The sequence below is a fragment of the Argentina silus genome, assembly GCF_951799395.1.
Source record: "Argentina silus genome assembly, chromosome: 10".
Taxonomy (NCBI): domain Eukaryota; kingdom Metazoa; phylum Chordata; class Actinopteri; order Argentiniformes; family Argentinidae; genus Argentina; species Argentina silus.
This window is the reverse complement of record NC_139664.1, coordinates 1,160,608-1,173,107: the sequence shown is the minus strand read 5'-3', so window position 1 is coordinate 1,173,107 and position 12,500 is coordinate 1,160,608. Positions and strand designations below refer to the sequence as shown.

Below are 12,500 nucleotides of genomic sequence, written 5' to 3'. Positions count from 1 at the left end.
AGCTTCGAGGCCCCAGCCGAGCCGGAGGCCGGGGCGGCCGCCTCAGGGGGCGTCCCTGGCTTCCCCACGTCCTCCCGGCTCTTGATCAGCATGATGGGCTTCTCCATGGCCGCCGGTCCACTGGCGGGCACGCTCTGAGACTGCTTGGTCTGATGTAGGACAGACAGGAACAAAGACACAGGGTCGCCATGGTCAAACCGGTCAATACTGCAGCATCATATAGTAGACTTCTGTTGGCTAGATCTAGATATTTAGATTAGATTCATTACATTAGACATATATATATATACACATACACACACAGTACCAATCAAAAGTTTGGACACAACTTCTCATTCAATGGTTTTTCTTTATTTTTATTATTTTTTTCATTGTAGATTAATATTGAAGACATCAAAACTATGAAGGAACACATATGGAATTATGTAGTAAACAAAAAAGTGTTAAACAAACCAGAATATGTTTTATATTTTAGATTCTTCAAAGTAGCCACCTTTTGCTTTGATGACAGCTTTGCACACTCTTGGCAAGTTTGTGTCCAAACTTTTGACTGGTACTGTATATATATATTATTATATTATACCAATTATAATGGATTCATACACCAAAAATAACAAGCTCTTAGTGAAGTCTTAGTTTTTGTTGTAGTGAACCTAACTGCTTGAACAATCTACAGAAAAGAATTCAGTTGGATGTTCTGGTGCTGCTCGGGGAGTTCAGGGTGTTTATAGAGGACCTCCTTGGTGAAAGATGTGATTATTTCTCCTAATATATTGTGGTTTTATATGACGTATTGATTTCTATATTGAACTGTGTTGTATTTTTTTTATGTGTTGTTTTGTTATTGTGTAAATATTGTGGACAGGGTGCACCTGCAAAAGAGGCCTTGGTCTCAGTGTGTTTCCCCTGTAGAAATAAAGTTTACAAAAAAACCCCGTCAGATCTGCGCTGGCCTACCCTCTCTCCCGGGGGTTTGGCCAGGATGATAGGGGTCTTCTGAAGGAGGGGTCCTGGAGGCTCCTCACTGCCATCCTGCAAGGACCAGGGGAAGAACTACAATGAGCTGAGGAAAACCGTTTTGGTACAACAACAACAACAACAACATAGTGAGCCCCAATCACACTGAATTCAAATGCTATTTTCTTTCCATTACCCTTCGTTCTCTGGGGACATATTCCCGATCGCGGCTGGGACCAGAAAGGTTCTGCCCCGGGGGACCTGTATCCCTGTCCCGGCGGCGCCTCCTCCTGCGCCCCTGACCGTACATCCCCGGCTGGCTATGGCCGGATTCTGACATGCTGCCGTAAACACGTGGGACTGTCACCCACCGTAAAAATACAAAACAATAACCAACTTACAAAGACGATCATCTACATTTCTGCGAGGTTGTTTCTCTAGCAGCTGGCTGAGACAAACTACCTTTAACACAATCTAGCCAACCATCCGACGAACCATCAGAGTGAGGAGAACGATTTCATTACAAACCGTGTCTTCGCGGGGTCGTGTTTACGTCCCTACATGACAACGTCTCTGACTCCCTGCTATCCCGGCTAGCGAGCGATGTTCAGCATGGAAACATTGTCATGCTGTTTCTACGACAGCTAAATAGCTAACTGGTAGCCTCGGCAGGCCCACGATACATTTCTAAAACACATAAACTCTTCTTTGAAGTGTCAATAAAAACAGTTAATTCGTTGACACTTACATTATCTGCGTTTTATGTTCTTTTTCCACGTATCTAGTGATTTCACTAATCTTGGTAACCAAACAGCAGCAAGCATCGCTATGGTACGTCTCTCAAATTCTCTCGTTGGGGGAATGAAGCCAGCTGTCAGGATCACAAAGGTTCCGGGTAGTTCAGCGCGAGGGGGATTTCTGTCAGGTTGAGGGTGTGTCACGCCCATTAGGCTCCAGCCTGGCTTCAACGCACAGTGCAAAATGAGGAATCTGCCGATGGAAACATTATTCAGGAGGAGTCTGGTTGAATAGTAGTCAAGTGCACATACACCCTTAGGGAACTGCGCACCTGGACAAGGCAGGTAATATCCAACTGCACACTGACGTCACCAACCATAAATAATATAAACGACCATAGTTTGATAATGATATCATGACCTGGCCCAGTAAGATGTTTCATATTCTAGTATTTTACCATGTGACGTTGATATAATGGAGATCTTTAGATTCTATGAGACCACCCTCAAGAGTTGAGACAAGAGTTTTGTTATACCTACTCTGCTGAATAATAGCTTAGTGGGCCTATGAATTATTCTGAATGTGTTTATTTTTCAGCGAAGCAGAATAATTTCAAATTTCACCTAGAAATTGTGAATTTCAAACTCCTCCCTCATTACATACAGTCGGCCTGGCCTACACATTCCCCACCATATGCAACCATGAAGGGTCCTAGCTTGACCGTTAGTAGGTACCATCTATAGGTTCTCTGATGTCATGTACAGTATACTGTCAATGGTGGGGGACCAGAGAAGCCTCAATCCATCAGTAAGCTCAATTGTTAATAAATGCAGAATAATAAGAATAAATATTAACTATAAATCCAAATGTGATGACTCAACACAGTTTAGAGCAGATGTTTTATTATGGATAAACACATGCATATAAAGTTGTAATTTGTCAACATTATATTGTTACACAAATACATTATGAAATGATTGAAATATACTTTTTGCTTATCAGTGTAAATCAACTTAGTACCAGATGCGCACTGGGAGTTGTAGTACACAATTTACAAAGATGGCCTCTGGTGCATGCTGGGAATTGTATGCTTCAATGTGACTCTGCCTCTTCCCGTGGCAACAGGAAATATAGAAGAAGAAATGAGTGCAGCAAAATTCAGTAAATGTCAAACGTTTAAAAGGGATTAAGAAGGTAATTCTTGAAATGTTGCAGCGAATGTAGATTTTTTCCAATTATCTCAATGCAACGAAAATCTGAAAATCTATGATAATTCAAACATTGGCCAGCGCACCAAACCAATGCCACCCTGGTGTGGATCCGCGCCTCCCATCCACAACACGACGACTCCTGGGCATCACTGACAGAAATGGGTGGCTACTTTAACCTTCCTTCAGCATTTCAGACTAATGTGAACCTTATACATTCCCTATGCACCTATGTTATAGATTTAGATAAGAGGTTGTCTAATAAGTTTTCTGAATGGGCCATGTAGATGCCTGTCAATGAGAAGTAACTTTTTAATATGCCTTACTGCGGGCTTAGCGAAGTACCAGCCTGGCTGGAGCAGCTCCGCCGGCGCCGGCGCCCTCATCCTCACCCTCATCCTCACCCTCACCCTCATCCTCACCCTCATCCTCACCCTCACCCTCATCCTCACCCTCACCCTCACCCTCACCCTCACCTCGGTCCGTTAGCTAGCTGACGATGGAGCGAAGCCAGCAGCTAGCCACCTAACTGACATGAAGCTAACGTAACGTTAAACGGGTCAAGTTAACGTGTTTGCTAACGCCACTTAACCATTATGATTTCGCTAATACCAAAGAGATATGTCACCTGGTTTCTCCAGCTGTCATTTGCAGACTGCATCAGTTTCATCTGTCCTGTTTCTTCGTAGAATATAGTGGACATGTCTCCTCTCTCTGCCGCGACCAAGCAGCTGGTATCTGAGTGAGAGTAAATAATACCGCTTGACATATTCATGTTATTGTTAGATATGCAAGGAAACAGGCGTTTAAGAGAGAACCGGGCAGACAGAGTAACCTTTCACTTGGAACCCAATACAATTGTAATATTCCCCAACTCATGATTTCATGCACATTTCACAACACGCACAATTGTAATATTGCTTATCTTATAATAATCTGTTTTAATGGAAGGCAATGCACTAACAATATAGTATACATGAAGCAATCATAAGTTGATCTGATGGCTATTTTCAGGTTGCATTTGCATACAGTGTGTGACCCATCTGTTGTTATTGGTTGCTGTCTGTTGATTGTGGTATCTCTCTCATCGCTAGGGAACGGTTTCCACGGGTATGTCTGTTGAAGACATTGTGATGCGTGGGATGGTCGTGGGGGAGCTGGAGCTGCAGGATGAGGCCATCAGTGATAACCACCCTGTGAGTGGTCGTTCAGAGTATCACAGGCTACTGTATGACGTTGACACCGGTCTCTAATTGATTGTCAGCTGTTTGGGCGATCCAATGTTTGATTGGCCCCCATAGACTGTATTTCCTGAGCCTATTGTTATTGTCTGGATGTGCCTCACTTGGTGTCTGTGTTTTTTTTGTTCGTTTTTTGTTTTTAGGGTTCAGCATTTGTTTCAGAGAGAGAGTGAGACTCCACCATTGATCCCAATGTGACCCAGGTGTTAACAGGTGGCTGTGCTCTGCTGTGTGTTGCAGGTGGTCCAGATGCACTACCAGCCCCAGAGGCTGTACCCTCCAGACGACTCCAGTGACGAGGACTGGGACGTCTCCAGGGACGCGCAGCCCGGCTTGAGTATCAGCTCCCTGAACGAGGAATGCTGGGAGTGTGGCGAGCGCTTCGAGTGCGGCCGGGCCCTACTGGTCCACTTCGTCAGCCACAAGACGGAGGCCACGTGTCACATCTGCCGCGTGACCTTCAGCCGTATGACCTCTCTGGCCATGCACCTGGAGAACGCCCACTCCAACTCGGTCCGCCGCTGCAACACCTGCAGGCTGAGCTTCTGGAACCTGTGGCAGCTCAACAAGCACATCGGGACGCACACCAGCACGAAGGCCTCCTGGGCCTCCAGCACCACTTCCGAGGACGACTCGGCCCCTGGCCTCAACGACTTGGAGGAACAGGGAGAGACTCTGCTGCCCCCTAAAGGGCTGGAGGAGGAGGAGGAGGAGGAGGAGGAGACACAGAACATGTTATGTATAGCCCTGGACAATGACCACACTTACGCTAAAATGAACGCCGCCAGCCTCACGAGAAAGAGACGGATGAGTTACAGTATGAAGGTGGCGAAGGCACTGGGACTGGAGGAGGAGGGGGAGGAGGAGGAGGAACTGGACCCCCCGCGGAGGGTCAAGCGGGAGAGGGCGGAGCCTAGTTATGAGGGCGCGCCCCTCCAGTTTGAGGAGGAGGGGCTCAGTGACGGAGAGAGGGAGGGGGGCGGGAGCAGCGAGTACACAGGCAGCACGTGGGGGTTGTCGGAGGCGAGGAAGACGGATGCAGAGAGCGGAGGAGAGGACCAGGACAACCTCTCCACCTCGTCCAATCAGCATTCGGAGTTCAATCCGGACGATGCGTCGAATTCCGGCTCCGAGTCCAGCAACAGCAGCAGCAGCAGCAGTAGCAGCAGCGGGAACTCCAGCGGCTCCCTCTACGACCCTACACGCCGCGGGAATACTGCCCACAAGATCCGGCGGCCCCGGGCCCGCCCGGCCGGCATGGACGCCGTGAAGTGTCAGCACTGCGGCAGAGGGCCCCTGAAGAACATGGCGGCCCACCAGCAGACCTGCGCCAAGAGGAAAGTGTTCCAGTGCGCCGTCTGCAAGTTCTTCTTCCTCACCGAGATGGCCCTGGTGGAACACAAGGTACGGACCCACATCATCTCCAGCCGCATGTATGCCTGCGAACACTGCAAGCAGGTCTTCCCCCAGCAGGTCCTCTTCAAGCGCCACCATTGCCCTCAGAGAGACTCAGCCTGGGCCCTGCTGGCTAGCTACGCTCGTTCTTCCTCTTCCTCCGGCCCAGTCTCGGCTCCGGCCCCAGGCGCCACAGTGCCCCCTAATGGACGGCCCTCTGCCATGACAATCACCTTCATATCCCCGACTGCCTCAGCCGCCCCCGGCCCTGTTCCGAACCCACCGCTGCTCCCTAACAGTGTCCCTGTGAGTACGCACGGCTGTAGTGTAGGGCCCTCCCCCCCCTCCTCCTCCTCCTCCTCCTCCTCCTCCTCTTCCTCCCAGCCGGGCTCCGGGACTGGCATGGCCACTGTGGTCTTTGACAAAGCCAGCATCCAGGGCAACGTGACCAGGATCATCCTCAAGAGCTCCCAGGCGCTGACTCAGACCACCCCCACCCCCACCCTCACCCAGTCCCAGACCCAGACGGTCTCCCTGACCAAGCCCCTACCCCCTCCCCCCCCAAGCCTGGCGCCTGCCCCCTCCCCCTCCCTCTCCACCAGGCCTGGCTCAGCCGCCGCCCCGAGGCAGCTCACCCTACAGATCCATACGCCTGTGTCATCCTCCCCTAACCCAAGCTATCTGTCCACCTCCCCCCCCCCACCTCCACCCAGACCCACCCCCACTACCCAGCGCCTTGCTGCTGTGCCCGCCCCTCGCCCCGCCCGTCCTGTCCCCCCTACCCTCGCCCCCGGCCCCGCCCCGCCCGCCCCTCTTACCCTCGCCCCAGGCCCCGCCCGCCCCGCCCCCCCTACCCTCGCCCCAGGCCCGGCCCGGCCCGCCCCCCCTACTCTCACCCCCGGCCCCGTCCGGCCCACACGCCCCGCCCCCCCTACCCTCGCCCACGGCCCTGCCCGGCCCGCCCCCCCTACCCTCGCCCCCGCCCCCCCTACCCTCGCTCCCGGCCCCGCCCCCTTCCTCAACATCATGTTCATGTTCCGGAACAAGAGCAGAGAGCTGGCGCAGGAGGAGCGCCTCAGGATGAGCTGGCGCTCCAAGAGCACCTACCCGTGCCGGCAGTGTGGCGCCGTGTCCCGCCAGGCGTCCCTGGGCGTCCGCCACCGCTACCTTCACCTCCCCCGGGGGCCCCGCCCCCCCTCCTCCTCCTCCTCCCCCCTCCCCCAGCGCCCTTTCCGTTGCCCCTGCGGCCGCTCCTTCCTGCACAGGCTCCACCTCCTGCGCCACTGCATGCAGCACGCCGAGGAGACCAGCTACGTGTGTGCCACGTGCGGCGAGACATTCGCCGGGGCGCGGCTCCTGACCAGGCACACAGAGGCCGGCCGGCAGAGACCCAGGGCACCAGGCGGCCCCGCGGCCCCAGGCGGGGTGGAGGGCCTGGGGCCCAGGAGGGCCTGTCAGGCCCCCTTCTCCTGCCACTGCGGCCTGGTGTTCAGGCGGCCCTCGACCTACCTCTGGCACAGGCTCCAGAACAGCCACAGGACTAAAGCACTCAAACAGAAACCCAACGGGACTCAAAGACTAAGGACTAAGTCTCCTCACAGTACTGGCCCACAACACAGTACTGACCCACAACACACTACTGACCCACAACACACTACTGACCTTCCTCCCAGTACTGACCTTCCTCCCAGTACTGACCTTCCTCCCATTACTGACCTTCCTCCCAGTACGACTGACCTTCCTCCCAGTACGACTGACCTTCCTCCCACTACTGACCTTCCTCCCAGTACGACTGACCTTCCTCCCAGTACTGACCTTCCTCCCATTACTGACCTTCCTCCCACTACTGACCCTTGTCCCACTACTGACCCTCCTCCCAGTACTGACCTTCCTCCCACTACTGACCTTCCTCCCACTACTGACCCTTGTCCCACTACTGACCCTCCTCCCAGTATGACTAACCTTCCTCCCACTACTGACCTTCCTCCCACTACTGACCCTTGTCCCACTACTGACCCTCTTCCCAGTACTGACCTTCCTCCCACTACTGACCCTCCTCCCAGTATGACTAACCTTCCTCCCACTACTGACCCTCCTCCCAGTATGACTAACCTTCCTCCCACTACTGACCTTCCTCCCAGTACGACTGACCCTCCTCCCAGTACTGACCCTCCTCCCAGTACGACTCACCTTCCTCCCAGTACTGACCCTCCTCCCGCTACTGACCCTCCTCCCAGTATGATTAACCTTCCTCCCACTACTGACCTTCCTCCCACTACTGGCCTGTGTCCCACTACTGACCCTCCTCCCAGTAATGACCCTCCTCCCAGTACTGACCCTCCTCCCAGTATTGACCTTCCCAGTACCATGGACAGTTCCAACAGTATTGTGTCTCCCGTGGTGCTTTCTACATAGACTCCAGATCAGCCTCAGGTTTTACTGAAACAGACCCTAGAAGGACTACGGACTTCATCTCTTATGTGTGTGTGTGTGTGTGTGTGTGTGTGTGTGTGTGTGTGTGTGTGTGTGTGTGTGTGTCTATGCAAGGTCGGAATGTGACTAATCTTTGCTGTACCTGACCAAAATAAAGTTATATTATAGTTATATATTTGACTTGTTGTGTCCTTGTGCTTTATTTCTGCTGTTGTTGTTCTATAAAGTCCTTTTCACACACAACAGTCTGATCTGGGTGTCAGTGGGGTTAAGATGCTCATTATGTGTGTGTCAATATATATATATACACACTCTCACACACACACACACACACACACACTCACGGAGCACTTTATTAGGAACACTATACTAATACTGGGTATAACCATGAGGTGTACAGGTGTTTGTAATAAAGTGTTTGGTGAGTGTATATGTATATATATATATTTATATGTCAATGTGCACGTTATGATGTAGTCGATGTTGTGACGTAGACAACAAATTGACAAACTTCCACTCATCAATGGCGTTTAATAAGGAAGATCAATAGGGTTATTTACAATGCATAGGTTTGATCATGTGCAAAATAGAATGCTGTAAACGTTTCAGTTACTGTTTGGATTTGGCAGGCGGAATCATTCCTTTTTAAGACTACTTCATTATGACATCACTATCAGGCACAGGGCTAAGAAAACAACATACACTAACACATGTTCTAGAATCCAGCTGACGTTCTAGAACTCCAGTTCATGTTCCATCAGGAAAACATACAAATCCAGTTGCAACCATGGAAACCATGGAAACAGCAACAATGGAAACCATGGAAACAGTTGTTGTCACATTCCAGTGAGCCTCTGATTTCTACCTTCACCAGCCTCCCCTGTGATCAATTCACCTTTGCTCCAGAAAAGCTCGGGGGGAATGTTCACCATATCGCTTACGCCAGGGGAGGCTAGTGGAGGCAGAAATTGGAGGATGGCCGTGTGTTTGATACCATTGCTCATTTCATTCCATACATTACAATGTATGCACTTCCGATTTCTACCTCCACCAGCCTCCCATGGGATGTGAATATGGGTGGCTCCATGTTAAAGCAGATTCCCCCCCTCTGTCAGACTGGCCAGTTTGATCTCTTGTCGGCTCATTACGCTGTTCAAAACAGGTCACATCACATAAATGGTGCATTTCACACATTCACTGGAGATGCAAGAGGTTCAGCAAGGACATGGTTGGACTCCAGCATCCTCATAGTAAGTAACTGGTGTGTGTGTGTGTGTGTGTGTGTGTGTGTGTGTGTGTGTGTGTGTGTGTGTGTGTGTGACTGAGTGTGATTGCCATGCATAAACATGACCACTAGAGGGAGCAGCAACCTTACAAATAAAGACGGGAGAGAGAACTTTCTCCCTCCTGGGTTTTGTTCTTTTGTTGTTATGAGAGCAGTCGACTGTGGAACCGGACGGCTTCCCCACACACACATCCCCTAGACAACATCTTGGACTACAGGAATCTAGATTAGGGCTTTGACCAGATGAACAGACCAGGAGACATTCTAGGCCCTGGTAAGGCTTTCACTGTGGGCTGTATTGTTACCACAGACAATAAGCTACAATTGTAGGATGCCGCTAAGTTGTTCCTGGTCAGTTGATGTTGCCAGGGGATTGGCTGCCCTATTCACCCCACTGCTGTATTCATTGTTGTTATATTATCTGTATTTTTTTTATTTTTTTTATGTTGACAAGACCTTTATATTTATATTTTGACATCTATAAAGTTTCTTTTTTTTAAGCGCATTGTTTTGCGTTCATGTACAAAATGTGCTTTACATAGAGAGTTTGATTGATTGATTGGTTGATTGATTGATTGAAGAGGCCCAGTGTCGAGGCCCTGTGGTTGATTCACGAATATGATCAAGATGAGAGGATGACAGCTGGCGAGGACGGGTGAGAGTGGAGCTGACATGACAGGTGGGATCCGAGCCCGGGTCTCCCACATGGAAGACCCAAGCATCTACCATTAGGCCAAGAGCACATCCTCAAGATTCAGGGGGAGGAGGGGTGGGGTGGGGGGGGGGGGGGGCACTTGAGTATTCATGCTACGTCATCCCCTCGTCCTGACAGCGTGATTTCAGATCACCTCCGCTACTCTGAGCCTTTGATAGGAGTTGATAGGAGTTGATAGGAGTTGACTTAAAAAAGCAAGCGGTCCTATTCAGAGGCAGTTATCCAATAAGGAGGCGGTTATCCAATAAGGAGGCAGTTATCCAATAAGGAGGCGGTTGTCCAAGAAGGAGGCGGTTGTCGTCCACAACAACCACAGAGGATGTGTTGCTGCTTTCTACATCCTGCTGGAAATCAATGGAATAATAACCGTTGTTTGTTCAGTTGTACTGTAGATGTGATTGATTGAAACTAAAGACACTGTGCTGAAGCTGCCTGAACAATACTTAGAGGCATGTAAAGAGTTCCCCTCCCCTTTTAACAAACTGTTTAACTCTCTCATTCCATAGGAACAAGGGATTTAGCCTGTCGGCTAGTTAGGCTAAAGGCTACAGGTTAGCTAGGCTAACTCTCGCCTAGGAGCTCCTGAAGTTAACTGAGCCCACCGCTGGCATCAAAGAACCTACTGGAAGGTGTGCTTTACTGAGCTGTCAGAGGAGAAGCTTCTAGAAGGCAGGCAGAGGACCTCCTGCAGCCCAGAGACAGAACCTGAGGCCATGGTAGAGTCCTTGGTTGAGATTGTTGACGACGCAGTTCTCTGTACATCAGGGGAGGCTGGTCGAGGTAGAAATCGGAGCAAGGGCTCCTTGTAATGCAAGGAATGGAATAAGGAATGGTACTTTATCAAACACGCTTGTTTGATCCCATTCCTCATTCTGTTCCGTGCATTACAATGAGCCGATCCAATGGCCTCCACCAGCCTCCCCTGATGTACATATAGCATAAATAAAACTGATACAAATACTGATACACATATACACAAGATCAGAGAGCCCACTGCTGTGGTGAAGGGGAGATTCCTCCTGTCCTGTCTGTCCATTCAGGAGTCATGGTACAGTCCATTCAGGAGTCATGGTACAGTCCATTTAGGAGTCATGGTACAGTCCATTTAGGAGTCATGGTACAGTTCATTCAGGAGTCATGGTACAGTCCATTTAGGAGTCATGGTACAGTTCATTCAGGAGTCAGTGCCTGTGTCCCGATTCTCCACACTTTTCCCCTGAAGTACATTCTCCTACATGGATTTAACTCAGTTAGTGACAAATTGTCAACATTCTAGAGTGCCGAGGGTGACTTTATTCACCAGAAATGCATACATCGTGATGCTTCATTTTGTAACCAATCAGAGTGTTGTTGCTAGGTAAATGGCACATAGAACACTTGGCATTAGAGGTGGTGAGGGTTCCTGAATTTTTGGGCAGTTGGTGATTTGAAAGCGTAGGATTGGTGTAAGAGCCCATGCCCATCACACCAATCATGTCCTTCCAAACCCATGTTGGGGTAGTAGTGGACAGGCAGTGCATGCTTCAGGAAGGAAGGGTGGGGAATGAGGATGACACGGGGATGGATGAGTCCGTCAACAGACGACGCCCTCCCGTGGTTTTAATGGTCTAAGGTCTCCACAGCCTCTGGTTGGGGCAGGGCTGTCCGGGGGGGGCAGCTGGGGCTAATGTTACTGATGTTACTGTACGTTGGGAGGCCGATGCAGGCAGAAGTCGGAGGACGGGCTCATTGTAATGCACAGAAGGGAATGACTAATGGTGTTTGGTACAGTTCATCATTCCACTCCACGCATTACAGTGAGCCTGTCCTCCGATTTCTACCTCCGCCAGCCTCCCCCGGTGCAGCGTGAGGGAGTGGAGGGTTCCTATGGCAGTCCTGTTGAAAACACACAGCAGGGCAGTGGCTCCCTCTGTAGGCTCTGAGGAAAGGGCCAGAAGGCACGTGACATGTCACCTGCAGGGAGGGAGGGAGAAGGGGGGAGAAGGGGAGGGAGGGGGAGAGAAGGGGGAGGGAGGGGGGATAAGGTTTAGAACCTGAGAAAGCCTCATGTGCATTGAACTCAATGGGAGCAATCAATGGCTGTATCGGGCTATTCTATGTGGTCGGGTTTGTGGTCGTGTTGTGGTCATGTTACAGTGATGTTACCTGATGGGCTGTGGTCGTGTTTGTGGTCATGTTATTGTCATGTTACGGTCATGTTATGGTGGTGTTACCTTATGTAGGGTTTGTGGTTGTGTTCTGTTTATGTTGTGGTCATGTTACGGTCATGCTACCTGATGTGGGGGTTGCGTTGGCGCAGGGCCTGGGCCAGCAGCTCCGAGGTCTGCTGGAAGCAGCGACTCAGCTCGTCCAGCTTGTGCTCCATGGAGACGATCCTCTGCTCCAGCTCCCGGTACGAGCTGCTCCAGTTGGCACTCAGGTCACACATGATCATCTGCATCTGGGAGGAAACACACAGTTAACCTGTCTGTCTGTCTGTCTGTCTGTCTGTCTGTCTAACATGTTAACCTGTCTGTCTGTCTGTCTGT

At 50.7% G+C, this 12,500-nt stretch overlaps 2 protein-coding genes across 4 annotated transcripts in view; both read right to left on the bottom strand.

The window, feature by feature from the left end:
- The window catches only part of smg9 (SMG9 nonsense mediated mRNA decay factor), a 6,356-nt gene extending 4,549 nt beyond the window's left edge, over window positions 1–1,807 (bottom strand). The window contains exons 1-4 of one of the 3 annotated variants that reach the window (XM_083678231.1): window positions 1,706–1,807; window positions 1,154–1,298; window positions 958–1,032; window positions 1–149 (exon numbers count right to left, since the gene is read on the bottom strand). The exon at window positions 1–149 is cut by the window's left edge and continues 89 nt beyond it. In XM_083678231.1, the coding sequence (XP_083534357.1) occupies window positions 1–149; window positions 958–1,032; window positions 1,154–1,297 (368 nt within the window). In that variant the 5' untranslated portion in view covers window position 1,298; window positions 1,706–1,807. Of the gene's footprint in view, window positions 150–957; window positions 1,033–1,153; window positions 1,672–1,705 lie in introns of those variants that run through there. The other 2 variants (XM_083678229.1, XM_083678230.1) reach the window with 2 other exon arrangements.
- Window positions 1,808–11,796: 9,989 nt separating this feature from the next.
- kcnn4 (potassium intermediate/small conductance calcium-activated channel, subfamily N, member 4) overlaps window positions 11,797–12,500 on the bottom strand; it is a gene marked incomplete at its 5' end in the record, with an annotated part of 28,245 nt that continues 27,541 nt past the window's right edge. Inside the window, 2 exons of the mRNA XM_083678540.1 lie at window positions 11,797–11,925; window positions 12,246–12,412. Of these exons, the coding sequence (XP_083534666.1) occupies window positions 11,922–11,925; window positions 12,246–12,412 (171 nt within the window). The 3' untranslated portion in view covers window positions 11,797–11,921. The remainder of the gene's footprint in view (window positions 11,926–12,245; window positions 12,413–12,500) is intronic.